The sequence below is a fragment of the Notechis scutatus genome, chromosome Z, assembly GCF_049901735.1.
Source record: "Notechis scutatus isolate UNSWTSFEM ecotype Mainland chromosome Z, rNotScu1.2, whole genome shotgun sequence".
Classification (NCBI taxonomy): Eukaryota; Metazoa; Chordata; class Lepidosauria; order Squamata; family Elapidae; genus Notechis; species Notechis scutatus.
In genome coordinates, this window is record NC_142025.1 from 84,843,078 (window position 1) to 84,860,725 (window position 17,648).

The 17,648-nt window shown below is 38.2% G+C and overlaps 1 protein-coding gene across 7 annotated transcripts in view; it reads right to left on the reverse strand.

Annotated features, from left to right (window-relative positions):
* TANC2 (tetratricopeptide repeat, ankyrin repeat and coiled-coil containing 2) overlaps positions 1-17,648 on the reverse strand; it is a 370,844-nt gene that overhangs the window by 42,148 nt on the left and 311,048 nt on the right. For all 7 annotated transcript variants that reach the window (XM_087947472.1, XM_087947477.1, XM_087947475.1 and 4 more), the window contains 2 exons: positions 15,235-15,328; positions 4,919-5,052 (listed from right to left, as the gene is read on the reverse strand). In XM_087947472.1, coding sequence (XP_087803598.1) covers positions 4,919-5,052; positions 15,235-15,328 — 228 coding nt within the window. The remainder of the gene's footprint in view (positions 1-4,918; positions 5,053-15,234; positions 15,329-17,648) is intronic.

Below are 17,648 nucleotides of genomic sequence, written 5' to 3' on the forward strand. Positions count from 1 at the left end.
TAAATCTATCCCAAGTCCAGCCATAAGGACAGAGTTGTGTATATTCAAAGGCATCTGGTAATATTTTGCAGGGAACAAAGTTGCATATTAATAGCAAGACTGCACTCTTTCTATCAAAGGCCCTTTTGAACAGAACAGAATATTTAGATAAAATTGTGGTTAACTGTAGGAGTGATAAATTATTATGAATATGTCCTATTGTCTTTTTTGTATTTATTTGTATATTTCTATTAGTTTTTCTATAACTAAATCACTAAAGTTTATATTCTATTAAGAATTTCTTGCAGATGGGTTTCATACAATAGAAGATAATCTCTTTAATATAATTCAAGCAACAAATGAAAATATGGAAGTAACATTCAATTCTTTTAAGATAAATACTAATGATACATATGATAAATTAGCATCTGAAATAGAACAGAATAAAGAAATTAAGAATTGCAGATTGAACATTTGGAGTTATCATTAATTCAGCTAATCTCCAATGTCAATCAAGTCAGAAATATCAATGGAGATTCTGCAATGAACCTGCCAAAGAGCACTTGCCAAAGAAGAAACAATGCAATTCTGGGTGCAACTATCAGACAATCCTAAAATGTACAAGGATGCAATTTGAAAACAAGAGGTGGATAAGAATAATAAAAGAGGCTGAACTTGTAATAATAGTAGAAATGGTGGAGAAAAAGCATGAAAGGTCAAGAGTTTATCAGCTTCAGGTGAAGATGAACTTCATGGTTTTGGGTTGAAATGTCCAATTGGTCTACACTCACTCATCACCAAACAATTATTAAATTAAGAGATGAACTTTTAGATTGGTTAATATCTGGTAAAGCCTACCTGATAATGCAAGGTTCAACAAAAAAAGGCAGCACTAGGCAACTATATGCCAATTACCTGCTTACCCACAGCTTCCAGATTGTTAACTGATGTGGTAGCTGATGCAGTCCAACAGCATCTAGCTACCCAAGAAGAAAGGCCAACACACAAACAGCAGGGGAGCAAAAGATCAGCTCCTCCTGGCAAGATGATTTTGGAAAACTGCAAGAGAAGGAAGATCAACTTGAATGTAGCATGAATTGATTATGTGAAGGTATTTGATTCCTTTTCATGTGATTGAATAATCAAGTACCTAGTCAATATTCACATCAGAAACTTTGTGCAAAGATCAATGGCAGAATGGAAGACAAAATTGTTGGTCAATGGTAATAGACTAGGGAAGGTTAATATCAAGGAGCGCATCTTTCATGGAAATTCACTATCACCATTACTATTTGTTATTGCATTGATTCCTCTGTCAACAGTACTGAATAAATCATGCAAACATCAAAAGCATTTGCCAGACTTTCTCCTTTACATAGATGATCTGAAGCTGTATAGAAAAAAAGTTTCTGAAATAGAATAGCTGTTCAACATTGCCCACATACACAGCTTGAGTAAGAGGAGGAGCCTGATGATAAGAAGCCAGAGCCAGTTCTAGAAGTCTGCCACTTATCTGCCACTTGTCTGCCCACAGATAAAAGCAGTCAGCCCCAACACAACCAGATGGACTGCCATCTGAGTAGGCAGAGAGATTGGATAGGCCAGTAATTAGCAAACAGTTGCCATCACTGTCTGATGAAGCTGTGGATTTATCTAATGCAAAAGTTCAGCCAGCTGCGAAGTACATAGAGCAGAACTGAGTAATAGAATAATAGAGCTGGATGGGACTGTGAAGGTCTTCTAACCCAACCCCCAGATCAGGTAGGAAGTCCTATACCATTTCAGATGAAAGGACTCTGCAATACTGCTTGTACAGGAGTTCTGTCCCGCTAAATGTGCTACACTTGGGGTTACTTTTATTAAAATGGAGCAGCAAGCACAAGCTGAAGAAACAGTGCACCAACTAATTAGCTGCTGCAAGATGATTTTACAGGCTGACTAAAATAATAGTAAAGTAAAAACAAAGTAGCAACATTGGTGCATTGTAATATGTGCAACAAATATAACTTGCCAGTGAACAAAAACTGGTAGGACCATAATACAGGGATCCCCAACCTTTTCGACGCCGCGGCCCGGTTCCGGCATCAGCTGGGCGCCGCGGCCCGGTATCGCGCAGCGTCAACTGGGCGCCGCCATCTTTTATGACGAAAAGGCGCTTCCAGTGACGTCACCGGAGCGCTGTTTCGTCAAAAAAGATGCCGGCGCCAGCGCTTCCGTGAGCTTTTTCGGGTAGAAATGGCTTTCTACCCGAAAAGCTCACCGAGCGCTGGCGCCGCCATCTTTATATGAAAGCGCTCCGGTGAGCTTTCTACCGGAAAAGCTCACCGAAGCGCTTTTTACCAAAAAGATGGCGGCGCCCAGCAACCAGCGGCCCGGTAAGGCTTGTTCCGCAGGCCCGGTACCGGTCCGCTGGACCGGCGGTTGGGGACCCCTGCCATAATAGATAAAGTAATAGAAAACAAAGAAGCTACAGTGCTCTGGATTTTTAGAATTAAAACAGACAGCATTTAACAACTGTGGATAAGAAAAAAAAGGTTGCTGCAGTACCTGGATACAGCAGAATAAAAGAAAAACACAAAGATCTGGAAATAGAAGTAGAATGACTGTGCCAAAAGAAAGCAAATAGACCCCTGGGTACAATCTCAAAACATCTGTAACAGCACTTGAACCCTATTGGCACTGGAAAAAAAAACACGAGTCAACTGAAGAAGGCAGCTTTAGTTGGAACAGTTTACCTTCTGTGACAAAACCTTTTACACTATCAGTTATATACATATATAAAAATTTACCATAGATGCTAGAAAAACAAATCCAAGATGAATAAGAAAAATGTATTATAAGACATTTTCAGACTTAATCAGGAAAAGTATCAATTGTCTCAAGTTATATTCTGAATAATATATAGATCAAAATCCAATAATTATAAGACTAACTCAAGGAACTTCCAGATCAAAGAAGTAGACATTTCATAAACTACTAAAATTACATAAGGATATTAAAATGTTATAAGGAACTAAATAACTTTTTTCAAATCAATTAAGTTCTGATAATTCATTATGGTATGGGGTACTAGTCAGGTATTTTTGATAGATTTGTTTATGTCTCTGGCATCAGAAAGAAAAAGCCACAGAAAAATAGGAGAACATATTACTGAATGATTTGAAGCAATTAGAATGAACATATAACCCAATGCCTTCCCACATTATGGTCATGTGAGGTGCTCTCTTAATGTGAGTTATGATAGCAACTACAACTGCCTGGATTGCCTGAGGACTACCTATATAATGACCAAGGATTATATTTTGGACTTTACAAGATTTAAGTGACCTGGATTAGCACATTTGAATTTCAAACATTCTAGTTGCTTAACACGTGCTTCATAACCGATTGTATAGAAGCCAGCTGCTTCTACCAAGGGGCAAGACTTCCAAGTGGTCTGAATCAACTTAAAGCTATTTGTGTAAACAGAAATAAACAATATGTAAAAGATCATGAATGTCTATGAAAAATAAAGGAAAAGAGTGTCCAGATTTTCTCATACCTTCAAAGTTGTTCTTAAATGTCTACTTCAATGAAGAGGCAAATACTAAAAAAAAATCTTCAATGGAAAGTTAATAATTCATTAGACTGTAAATTTGAATTATTAATAAGAGAATGATGAAATCTTTTGAAAGTTTTGTTTTAGAATAATCTAGATTCTAGTTTACCTGGTTGGTTTCAGCACCTTCAAATAAGTAGAACAATACTAAAACAATTATAGAAACAAACAGGAATATTGAAAGACTTGACTTAATTCAAAAACCTCATAATATATAATTTGGAATATGAGGCTTGATTCATAAATTATTGGTGGTAAAACTCATAATCCAAATAAGATTGCATGATTAAATTGATGCAGGATTTGAATGTAGTAAGAGAGATGCAACCATGGGAATTTTAATATAAGAAGATTAAATTTACTATGAATAATAGAGAAAAATGGGTTATTTTACTATGAAACATCACTTCAGTTTTATGTATACTGAATTAGCTCTGTATAAATTAACTGTTTCATAGGTATTACATGTTTCTTATTGGAAATTTCTTTCTTTAAATGAATAGTTCACTAAGTTGCAGGACTATGCTTTTACCTCCAAAATAACTTTGTACATGAAAAGTAAATCTGTTATGGAATTTAATACAAAGTGGACACCATTCCAGGACTACAGTTCAATATGTGGATTTGTATCATATCTAAAAAAAATCCATTGAGTCTATATTTCAATTTAATGGGATATTTAAATCAGAACAGATTTTCAGTCTCAGACTATTATAGTTTATAGCTTTATTGGATGATTCATTTATGCTTAAAGCATATTCAAATATTAATGATTAATGATATACTAGAGGTATATAACACTAAGATGTTTTATATTTTGTTTACTCATTTGTGCTTTTTAATTCACTTTACCTGAGGGGTTGGGTTGTTTTTTCTCCCTCTTTTGCTTATCTCTCCAAAATTTTTCTCTAAAATGTTTAATATCATTTTTTTGTTTAAAAAGAAGAGAAATGTGGTAAACAAATAACAAATAAGAAGACAGAGTCCATTACCTTCAAATGAATGAATGAACAAATGAATGAATTTACCTATGCCCTTTAAAAAAATCCTATAGCAATGAATGCCAATTTATAAAAAAAATGGCCTCCAGGATATTCCAACATGCCAAAAACTTCCTCATTTTCCCCCTTCCTTTTAATCATATATAATTCTTGGAGACTAACTAGACAAGTCCTTGCAGTTTTCCCATGTTACTCTTAGTAACAAGAGGCTCAAATACTCTGGCTAATGAAAATAACAAATGTGGTCTCCAAAATATACAATGTATACATGTTCTTACAGCAGTACAGCTGTATTACAATACAGTAGGGAACAGCTTTTCCCTCCCTCTTATTCTGTTACCTGCCAATGGCCTTGCCTAACGGCACTGAATAAAGGAACAATCCCTCGTCGGTTGGGCTGGGCTACAGCTGCTCCTTGCTCTAGAAGCAGACGACAAACATCCAACTTGCCTCTTCCTGCTGCAGCAGTTAGAGCTGAAGAGATAAAAGACTGATTAGAAAAAAAATGATTACAGACTCTCAATCTACTTAAGAAGAACAGAAGTTGAAAAAAGAAGGAAAGGAAAATGGAATGGCTTCTGGCTATAGTTTTCAAAAGTTTTCGAAGACTACTAGCTTGTTAGGAGCAACTTCTGTAGAATGTGTAATAATTCTTATTTTAATAAATGTATTTAGCTTGTCTCTGCAAGAATTTCCATTCCTTGGCACTGCTGATAAGTTGTTTTTCAATTCTGCTACATGTAGAACTCTATGTAATTTGATAGTTTGTATATCTACATAAAAATACTTCTAGATTGGAATTAAAGCTCATTTAATACTGCATGATAATTTCATGATCCCCTCAAAAATTAATCTATTTCTCATAGTATTGACAACTCAATGCAGTATTATTGATGAACAATTTCAATAAAGTAAGATCTTACTGCAGTAAACAATTGATATGCACTTAAATTTCTTGTCTCAAAAAGGGATATTTACCATTTTCGTTCCATAAGACACACCTGACCATAAGACACACTTAGGTTTAGAGGAGAAAAACAAGAAAAAAAATATTCTGAACCGGAGCCTGAGAAGACCACAGATAGGTGTCCTCTCATGTGCTAGTTCTGCCTATTGACTCCTGCACTGTGGAAAAGAGACAGAAGAGGAGGGCAATGACAAAGACAGAAGAGACAGGGTTCAGCAATGTAAAAGGACCCCACCACTATGGCCTGGCTGCTATTCACCAAAGGACTGGCACCATGACACAATATTCACTCCATAAGACGCACAGACATTTCCACCCACTTTTTTTGGGGGGGGGTGTGTTATCTTATGGAGTGAAAAATACAGTATTTATGGTGATTTTGTGTCACATAGGAACTTAAAAATGTTTTTTTTTAAAGCAGGATAAATTAAATTGATGGTGCTGAGGAGCTATTACAATTCCTGGATTTTCTTTCAAACTTAACTGCATGACAAGCTACACTTGAAAACTAAAATGTATTTTATTTTTGTATCTGAATCAAAATTCAAATAAATACATATATCATTATAAGACACAAAATGTATCAGGACTGAAATATGCTGACCACTAAATGTCCCAGTCCAACTTCACCAGGGCATGTTTTAACATCAGAATAGTCTGTTCCTTTCTAATAGGAAATACTGTACTTTGACTTCAGAACAACCTGATATGACGTTGGAAAATTTTGTACATCTCTTTTCTATTGCACACAAACTGGGATCAAACCAAAGAATGTATCTAGACCTGAATCTAAATTCATAGAGCTGAAGAAAAAGTATAAAATTTGGAAGAATGCCATCCTTTTGTTCTCTTCAAAGTCAGAGTACCACTGCTTTAAAAAGGCAGAATTTTACATGTTTAATTTGGAAATTGTTTTTGATATCTTGCATTTCTGAAACTTGAACACACACACACACACACACACACACACACACAACTATATAAGTACACTGTTTATATATGCAAGATCTTAAACAATGCAAAATAAGACAATTTCCTTTATTTACAGGTAGTTCTAAAAGAATACAATACGACATGTAATAGTTCTACTATTAGGTGTTATCTCAGCTAATGACTTACTGACTGCTTCACGCAATCAAGATGCCAGGCCCAACTGTGGTCATAAGCCAAGGACTACTTGTAAGCCTCTCTAGTTTTGGAGCATCAAGTAGGCAGCGTAAGGAAAATCTTGGAGCCTAAGCTGAAGAGTCTCAAGAAACATCTGGAGAATTTAGTTGGTAGTGCAACCATAGCTAGCAAGAATTTATAGTCAGTCATACAATCAACTAATCCAGCTAAAGAGAGAGAAGGAATGAACTCAATAGTGGGGAAAAATAAAATAAAAATAAAAGGCAGTGTTCTAGGACCAGCTCTCTTCATACTCTACATAAATGACCTCTGTGATCATATTAAGAGCAACTGCATTCTCTTCGCTGATGATGTAAAGCTGTTCAATACCACAGACAATACTGCTACCCTTCAAAAAGATCTTGATTATGTATCAGAACGGTCAAACAAATGGCAACTTCAAATCTCAAAAAATAAATGCTCTGTCTTACATATTGACAAAAAAAATCAGAAAATAAAATACAAGCTGAATAGTCAAGACCTTGTTGATGATCCAAGCTCTGTAAAGGACCTTGGAATACTCATCTCAAATGATCTAAGTGCTAGAGACCACTGTAACTACATAGCCAAAAAGGCATTAAGAGTTGTTAACCTAATCCTACGTAGCTTTTTCTCTGGTAATATTACACTAATAACTAGAGCATACAAAACATTTGCTAGACCAATACTTGAATACAGCTCATCGGTCTGGAACCCACATTACGTATCTGATATTAGCACAGTTGAGAAAGTCCAGAAATATTTCACAAGAAGAGTTCTCTACTCCTCTACTCATTGTAGAATACCTTATGCCACCAGACTTGAAATTCTAGACCTAGAAAACCTTGAATTACGCCGTCTTTGGTCTAATCTAAGTATGGTATATAAAATCATACATTGCAATGACTTACCTGTCAATGAATACTTCAGCTTCAACCATAACAACACAAGAGCACACAATAGATACAAACTCAAGGTTAACCGCACCAAATTTGATTGCAGGAAATACGACTTCAGCAACAGAATGGTCAATGTCTGGAATACTCTACCTGACTCTGTGGTTTCTTCCCCAAATCCCAAAAACTTTAACCTTAGCCTGCCTACAATTGACCTCACCCCTTTCCTAAGAGGTCTGTAGGGGGCATGCATAAGCGCACCAACATGCCTACCGTCCCTGTCCTATTGTTTCTTTTATTTTTCTTATATGTATCCATTTCATGTATTCATAACTATGTATATACTTATACCTATTATCTTGTAAGCGATTGACAAATAAAATAAAAATAAAAATAAATAAAAAACAAAGAAAGCTGGGAGACAGAAGAGAGCCAAGAAAAGATGATGAGAGAAGCCTTGTTGGCAAAGAAAACATATTTTCAATTATTCTCTCCCTGGAACAGCTAAGCCTCCCCTCGTCATAAGATCCCCTGTCCATACTATCATTACCCTTCCTTCCATCCATACCCTCAGCTACCTAGACATCTCACTCTCCTGATTATCCAATACTAGACAAAACACCTGCCTCACAGTCAGATGGTTGTAATAAAGGTAAAGGTTCACCTCGCACATACATGCTAGTCGTTTCTGGCTCTAGGGGGTGGTGCTCATCTCTGTTTTAAAGCCGAAGAGCCAGCACTGTCTGAAGACGTGGTCATGTGGACAGCATGAATAAACGCTGAAGGCACACAAAACGCTGTTACCTTCCCACCAAAGTGGTCCCTATTTTTCTACTTGCATTTTTACATGCTTTCGAACTGCTAGGCTGGCAGAAGCTGGAACAAGTTACGGGAGCTCACTCCGTTACATGGTACTAGGGATTCGAACCTCCGAACTGCCGACCTTTCTGACTGACAAGCTCAGCGTCTTAGCCACTGAGCCATAAATTTGCCAATCCTCATTTAATTTCACCATATCTGAACAGCAGAACAACTACTCTGATATGTGGGGATTCTCAGTTTATGTGAAACTGATGGACAGATTTTTACCTGGAACATTCCCAGGTTCAGAGTCATTTAGACTTTTTTATAGTGACCAGAACTTTAAATTATATTTGGAAACAGACTGGCAACCACTGCCTTTCCTAAAAATGTGGTACTATATGTCAATAAAATCTCTGAATTATAAGCTATATACTCCTGCATTTGTACAAACTAAAGTTTCTGGATAGAATCACACGCAACACATTTCAATAATCCAATTGACCCCAACAAAAGTATGAATGATTGCCCTCAGCGCTCCCCATTCAAGGAAAGGCAGCAACTGACTCATCAGTTAAAAGCTGTAGACATGCCTTTCTCATCACAGTTTTCAGTTGTTCTTCAAGCAACAGACAGTCTTAGAGGACCTCAAACCTGAGAATCTGCTTGTTCTGGAGAAGTGCAATACAGTCAGTTATAGTTGGTATGATCCTGAAATCAGAGGTCCTTGATGGAAACGTATAGGGACTATTAGCTAAGCAAAAGCTGTAACACTTTTAAATTGAATAACAAAGAAGCAACATTAGGAAATACAGCATATTTCCTAAGGGTTAACATAAAATTTGCAACTCTATTTGTATTAAATAGGAGCATAATTCCTTTTTTTAGTAATAAGACTAATATTTTGCAGCCTTAAAGGCTGTAGTGTTAAGATGGCAGGTGTCTGGAATAATTCTAGTTTGAAAATTGGAGGTAAATTTTTTTAAAATTCATAATCCAACAGCAGCATAATATTTTTAATCACATTTTAGGTTACTGTAAGAGAAATTTGGACTGATAAAAAGGAAATATCAGCATATCCAATTAAAACATCTTTTGATTTCATTATTAGCAAGCACTCTGAATCACTATGGTATTAAAATATTTTTTGATAATTCCAAATATACAATGTGTGTACAGAGTTCAAAGGAATATTATTGTCTATGAAAAAGTTGAAAAGAAGAGGCCATGTTGACAGACCATCTTTCAAGGCAAGCAAGTTCATGGCAAGGATTCCAGGAATGCTACTTTATTAATGTAGGGTACATTAATGGAGTCTTGAAAGCCTGTCCAAAATCTTCACTGCTCTTTAAGGACATGATAGTTGAGGCTGAGCTATTCTGAGCCTCTTATTTCTCGTGTTTCTCCAGAGTTCAGCAGCCATTTAATTTTTTATTTCTTTTATTTATATCCTGCCTTTATTATTTTTACAAATAATTCAACGCGGCAAATTTAGCAAATATACTTTCCTCCGCCTATCTACCCTTTACATCGAAAAGAAAAGCTAAATCCTTTTTACTGTAAAGACTGATATTAGTTTTTTTAAATGTTTGGAAACAAAAAGATTATTATACTTATTTTAACAAACCTATTGTTAGGAATATTAAAGTGTCTTTAAGCTGAAATTGATTAAATAAAAAAACCTTTTTTTCATCTATATAGAATGTTTAAAATGGACCAGCTGTCAACTGATTCCATTATTCTGGAAGTATAAAATAAGAGATATATAATGTGAGTTTTTTCCACAATAATTTAATTGCTATGTTTTTCTTAATATGGTTTTGCAAAGAATAATATAGAACAGGGGTGTCAAACTCATGTTATCATGGCAGCGTCACATGACATATCGGGACTTCAACTCCCCTTCGCTAAACTGGGTGGTGGTGGGGCCAGCATGTGACGCATTTGGCTCATGGGCTGCGGGTTTGACACTGCTGATATAGAATAAATGAGTAAGTGTTTTGAATTATATGCTAACATTTTGGAATGTATCAGTATGAAAATTATAGATTTAATTAGCATGGAGTGAAATAATAAATTATTGGGCACTTTAATGCTGCATTTTAAAAGTGAGGATTTTTTTAAAAAAATGATCAGTGTATCTGCAGGATTGAAGGCTTTTAATTAAAATTACAAAAAAAGCATTGCACTGTCATGATACAAGCCACCCCTTTTATACATATATGCAATGAATAGTGCTTTCATAATTTGCTTCTTTAGTATACACTGAATTATATAATGTATTATGTTTTCTGCCCTTTTTCTCCTGTTTTCTTTGGATTGTTTGGATTGTTTGCACTTTCTTTTTATATACTAATGCAAAAGAAATAGAATGAAAAAATGAAAATGTATTTAAGCTATATATGTTTATATTGGCTTCACATACCACAATATAATGCTACAACTATGGAAGAAATCCAGGATTGGACCATTTCATGTTTTTTCATATTTTTTAAAATATGTTTTATAACTCTATGTATATTTGTGCAGAACCGTAGCGTTAAAATAAACAAACATACATACAAACACACCCTGTTCTTCATAGATTATGTAGGTATAAACTATGAACTAGGCTTGAAGTGGTTGATCAACCATACCTACTTTCAACAGAACATAGATGAAGAAACTAGAAATATCCTGCCTGCAAATCCCTAACCTCATTTTAAGTTAATGGTAAAATGAGGGGGGGAAAGGCTCTGTCATTTAAAAGCACTCCCACTGATAAGAATCAATAATGCCAGACAGGAATACAAATGAATCTACAATAACTGAAAAATACAACCAACAAATAAATCATTTAAGTGAAATGGATGGTATAGAAATATGACAAATGAATAAATAAATAAAATAATACATCCACAAAAGAGGTCTGGAGAAATACAATTTATTGAGGTAGAAAAAATGAAAGAATGATGGATTGAATAATGTATCAGATGTAATATGAATAAATCTCGTTGATGTTCTAATTTGCTCTGAGATCAGTCAGTATATTTGAGTTTATTCCACTTCATTTTTGGAGTGCAGGTAAACCTTGAGATATCACTAGTCTCTAAACCAGTGGTCCCCAACCTTTTTTGTACCAGGGACCAGTTTCACGCAGAAACATTTTTTCAAGGACCTGGTAGGGGGGGGTGGAGTCCGAGTTTGGTGGTTTGCTTGCAGACGTTTCATTACCTGACTAGGTAACATCTGATGTTGTTACCTAGTCGGGTAATAAAACGTCCGCCAGCAAACCACCAAGTTCAGGGAGCACCAAGGCCTCCTCATTGCAACCCTGAACAACAGATATTCTCTTCTATTGGGACATTTAAAACGGAGGGTTTCAGCTGCAGATTCAGGAACTGCGCCTGGCTGAGGAGCGCCTTCAAAACTGAGTGCTGGGTGGTGGCGGCCCGCGGCTGTCTCTGCGGCTCAGGACAAGTCCCTGCAGGACGGTTGAGAAGCCCCGCCTCTCGGCCCTGCCTTCCTCAGCCTCATCCCTCAGGTGTCTCCCTCCCTTTAATAACTATTCGCCTCTTTTTCTCAGCCGAAGCTGCTCCGAAACAACCAGAAACGAAGGCAGGCAGGCAGGCAGGCAGAACGGAGCACTGGATTGAACCGCGGGTGGCTGTGTGGGGGTGAATGGGCGCTTTGGAGGAGCTGCGCCGACAGGAAAACCACCCTGCCGGCTTCTTTGAAGCAGTTTCTTCCTGGGCTGGTGGAGGAGCGAGAGAGCGACTGAGAGAGGAACGAGGCGGGAGGAAACCGAAGCCACTGAGCCGGAGAGCAGGACAGGCTTCGGTTGCTTCCTCCCTCCCCTTCTTTCCTTTGTGTTCTTGATCCCTGATCCCAGCAGCATTCACCGAAGGCGAAGAAAGCTGCCATTTTTATTTTATTTTTATTTTTTATTTTCATTTTCTTTGAGGCCCGGTACAAAATGATCCACGGACCGGTACCGGTCCGGGGCCCGGTGGTTGGGGACCCCTGCTCTAAACAACCATATGGCCCTGCTTATATGGTGACTGCAGTTCACCTGTTGTCCTTTGCCCTTACCACTGACCTCAGGGACCCTGTCTCTCTGCCCCCATCCAACTCCAATAAGACCCCCTGCTGCAGTTGGGCCTGTTTCCCATGACTCCTGGAAGCAGCTGCCATTTTCAGCATTCTGACAATTCCTTGCAGAAAGCTTTTTGCTGCCTGTCTGACTCCCTTTAGAATCCAATGTCTGCTGTGGTTTGCTGCATGTCTGTGCTGTCGCTTTTTCTTTTGAGCTGAACTTTTTCTTCAGTCCTTAAGACACATAATCTGCAGAAAGCTTATCTTTGCTTGTTTCCTTCCTTTCCTCTACAGCAGGGGTATCAAACTCGATTTCATTGAGGGCTGCATCAGGGTTGTGTTTGCCCTCGGGAGGCCAGGTTGGCGTGGCCAAGGTGGGCATGGCCAGCTTGATGTCACTTGTGTCAGAGGTACCTGTGATGGCCTGGGTGAGCTGGAGGGATCCACTGTCTCCAGCGGAAGAAGGCAAGGCCAGGGAGAAGTCCAAACCCTTGTCCTCCAGAGGAGCCTTGCCATCCCTCACAGGCCATGCGGAGGACCCCCGGATGGTGGTGCAGGCTGTCCAGAGCCCTAGGCAGCGGAGGGCAAGTGTCTAGCCCAGTCCTTGAGCTCCCAGGGCACTGGGACCCCACAGTCCAGCCCAGCCCAGCCCGCTTTCCCAAGGGGATGACTACTGAGCTTACATCCTCTTCGAGGCTACTGCTGCTGTGCTCACTCTCCTTGGCTAGGTTGCTCATGCTCTGTGCAGGAGAGCAAAGTGTGTGGGTCAGAGGGAGGCCCATTCCCTCTTCATGCGAGGAGACACAGCTTTGTAACAAAGCATCCTCAGCAATAGGATGGGAGACTATCATGGCAGGTCAGGAGAAGGGGATGGCGAAAGGACAACAAGGCTGCTGGTGGCCAAGTGCTAAGGCGGGACTTTCCTTAGAACCTCCCTCTCATTATAATCTCCTTCCTTCCTTCCTTCCTTCCTTCCTTCCTTCCTTCCTTCCTTCCTTCCTTCCTTCCTTCCCTCTTCATTTTCCTCTTCTTTTTTCTTCCTTTTCCTCCTTCCTTCTTTTTCCTTCCTTGTTCTCTTTGTCTTTCCTCTTTCTCTTTTCCTGTCCCTTCTTTGATGCTCAAATGCAAAAGGGGAAACATTTCTCAATGCCTCCTTGCTTTATGATCAAATGCCACTTTTGCTAGTAGTTTGTTTTGCTAGCACTCTGCCAATGAAAATGGAGCTCGGGAGGACTGCATTCAGCCGGCCCGAGGTCTGTTTTCGGCTGCCACAGCCTCCTCCAACACATTGTCAGCTGCCACCAGTGTAGATCAGCACCTGGTTGGGTTGAGCTGGGCCACTATAGGTCAGTCCTTCACCATTTCCAGGGGGGGCCAGGGGCCGGATCTGGACTGCGGGCCTTGAATTTGACACCTCTGCTCTATAGTATTCTTCAGCCTGGCAGTCACTCAAGGTAAGTAACATACAAATATTATCACCCTCTTTTCAGGCATGCAGTAAATTTATAGCAATCTAAGTTGTTAAAAGGAATTGAAATTGGAGGGCAGAGGGAGGGAGCTTAGTTTCAGCACCTAAAAGGAGGGCAGGGAAGAGCAATAAGTTTATGCCTCCCAGCTTTTTTGTTTTCTTTGTTGAAGAAATGTGGCTTTCTGGGGAAGGACGAGATTAAGCAAGGGAAAGGTTTTGGGAGGCTCATCCTTAAGCTGCCATGTTTGAATCCAGGTGGCTGACTTCTCCAAGGCTAAGAACAGCCAGGAGAAGTTTGCAGTTCCTTCCTTCTTTTTCCTTCCTTGTTCTCTTTGTCTTTCCTCTTTCTCTTTTCCTGTCCCTTCTTTGATGCTCAAATGCAAAAGGGGAAACATTTCTCAATGCCTCCTTGCTTTATGATCAAATGCCACTTTTGCTAGTAGTTTGTTTTGCTAGCACTCTGCCAATGAAAATGGAGCTCGGGAGGACTGCATTCAGCCGGCCCGAGGTCTGTTTTGTTTGGAAGCCTCTCTGGCATTGGAATGCAACTTTGGGGCCTAATCTAGCTGTGCTCTTCCCCCACTGGGCTATTTTTGACTTTGCAAATCTTTTTGCTGCTTGTTTGCCTCCTTTATGGACCCTCTCAGGGAGTCCTCACCCATTGAAATATCCTGTCCTCACATTAGTTTAATGGAAGTGCTAGATCAGAGAGAGTACGTGGTGGGGGTCATTAAGCAAGGCTGTCTCACTTAATGGTTGCCACCATTTGCAACTATAATGGGCAGGCTCCATTACATTTATAGGTCGAAGATTACTTGCATGCCTACATGACTAATATTGTACACTGTGAGTTAGAATATTATACCAGAATAAGATTGATCTTTTTTATGATTACAGAAAAAGATTGAAAATTAAAGTATACATTTTTGCATCAAGATATTTAAAAGTTTTAGGAAATATTACTGATTGGGAACTCAATCTAACAGAAAAATTAATATTTAATATTTAATAGATCTATCTATATCAGTATGAATCCTAAGCGTACTAGTTTTCCAATGTATTGGATAATGCTTATGAATCTTGAACATATGCTATTTGATTAATATCTAATTAACTGGCAACAAAAGAAAACCTGTATTTCGGAATTACATGTGGCACTCCCAAAATTAAGAAAATTAGGGAGGCACTGCAAAGAATTCAGAGCAAATCTCTTTGAGGCATTGAAAAGAATTCAGAGCAAATCTCTTTGAATAAATCCACTTTATACCCAAGAGATATGAACATTTTAGCTAAAAAAAAAATACCTGTCTCTCCCCAAAGGCTGTCAAAACTGTTGATTTGTGCTCGCTCCACCTCCTCTTCATCTTTTTCTGGGAGATCAAGCAGGTAGGACACAATCTAAAAAATAAGAAACTTATCATGAAATATGTACATACATGCACACACACACACACCCATACAAAATCAACACACAAATCAAATTACTTGACACCATTAAAATAATTGTCTTTATGGGACAAATGCACTTTCTCCACTCAGTGGAACAATGTAAAAACTAAAAAGTTAGCATAATACTTTGTTGGTCTACTTTCTTGATCTACTGAAATGAAGTATAGTCTATTTAATATTCTGGCTAGCTTTATGTTCAGCTTGGTTAATATGTTAATACACTTTTTCCTGGGAAGATAAGATATTGGTACAATTATCTATGTTTTACTTAACAATGGGCGAACCTTACTTGAGAGAGTGGGTGTCCCAAAAGGCATACTGGATTGGACTCCAAAAAGGAAAACGGGCCCAAGACAAAGAAGTCGACTGGCACCAAGCCACAAATTAATGTAATGTAATATTAAATTAAATTTTAAATCAGGAGTTGTCATTAGCAGATTAATCACTTATATCTTTGTCATGAGTGATCAATTCAGACTTCTGGTTAAAGACATGCAGACTAGGATTTTTCCATCCACTGAAGAAATAAAGACTGACAGCCAGGCAGTGAGCCTGAGAAAAAGGAAGCTTCTCTGGACAAGGAGGAAGCTATGAAATTGCCCACTTGAGATCTTTTGAGGAAAGGAGGATCCAGAGGGTTCTTATGGGCAGATAAGAGTGCCAGAAGTCCAAGGAGTCCAACAGCTTGCTCATAGCCCCAAGCAAAGCTTGTTTAAAACACTGGGTTTGTTCAATACATTTTCTAAAACACTTTTGGATGGAGAAAATTTAAATGTAGAGAGACTTGAGTGCCCAAAGCCATCTGGGTGAGTGTACCTTTCACCCTTGGGAAAAATTAAAGAAAACTAAGGATATAAAGACTTTTAAATGAATTAAAAGCAAAAAGTCTGCTGTGAGTTTGGAATGCAAAAGTTAAAAATGGACTAAAGGGACAATTAAATTTGGAGTATTGCCTTATTTTAAGTATTTAAAATTAAATAAATAATATGCAACTCCAAGGAAAGGGAGTTAAATTTTTTTAAGAAGGATGATTGACTAATTTTGCTAATAAAGACATACTGTAAGTGGAGAAAGAAGGGAAACAGAAATATCATGCGATTATAATAGTATGATGTGCCAAAAGGGATTAAATAGTGACAGACAGAAAAAAATGTTCTTTTTTATTCTTTATTTCTCCTTTCTGGATTACAAATTAGGTGGGGGGGGGGAATGCCTTCTATTAGAAAGCAGCAAAAGTTGTAGAAGGTATTAAAGGATCAGAAACTCAGCAAACAGAAATAAGGGATTATGCCAGTCTTTACGAAGTTTGAAGAATTAGGTGGAAATGTATAGCATAACTAATTGTATCTTGTCTGTATCAATTAAGAGATCTGGCTATTCTCAGAGGATGGAGGAAAATGTACAAATATGCAAGAAAACATGAATAAAAAACTTGAAGAATCTCTACTGTAGATGAATTATGAGGTAAGCAAATTCAAAGTATATATAGTATATTTTGGAAAATAAGACAAAAATAATAAAATGGTAAATAGAAAGGGAATGGAGTGGTTTGCCCAGAAAAGAATAGAACCTCTGTGAAAGGAATTAAATCAACACAACAAAGCTTGTCAATATATATATATATTTCTCAAAAATAGATATGTTCTGGATTTCTAATAAATGTGCTACAGCTACTAATAAAGTGGAGATATTATCAAAATCTTTTTCAGATCAGTGACTTGAATATAGAGTAAAGGCAGAAGTTGCAGATAGGAGCTAAATGAAACTTTGCTATAAAAAGAATCAATAATTGAAGTACTGCAGAGAATTTGAAATGTTTGAGATTAAATAAAGGCATGGACATAAGCATCGTTTGGATTGCAAAAAGTCCCCATTTATGAAAGGGGACTTCCGGTTGCAAGGCTTTGGCGGTGGCAGGAATCCGCGATTCTGCGGGTCCCTGCTGCGCTCGCTGCCGAGGTACCCCCGATCCAATTGGATTTGGGGGTTGTCGCTACCCCGAAGAGGTAGCGGAAGATAGAGGAGACCCGGGCAGGGGTCTGGGGACATCGCAACCCCTTTCCCCAGCCGGCTAGACTCCTTTTTCCTGAGGCGGTGGAGCGGCTGTCAGTAATGGCAGCCACAAAGAGATCTTCAACCGGACAAGATTTGTGCAGGAGGAAGAATTAGAAAGAGAAAGTTTTCTGGCTGAACCGGGACATTAAGATACATTTAAACACCCTGGAAATTTGATTCTTGAATTGATACATTTGTTTCCAAAAGAAGCTGT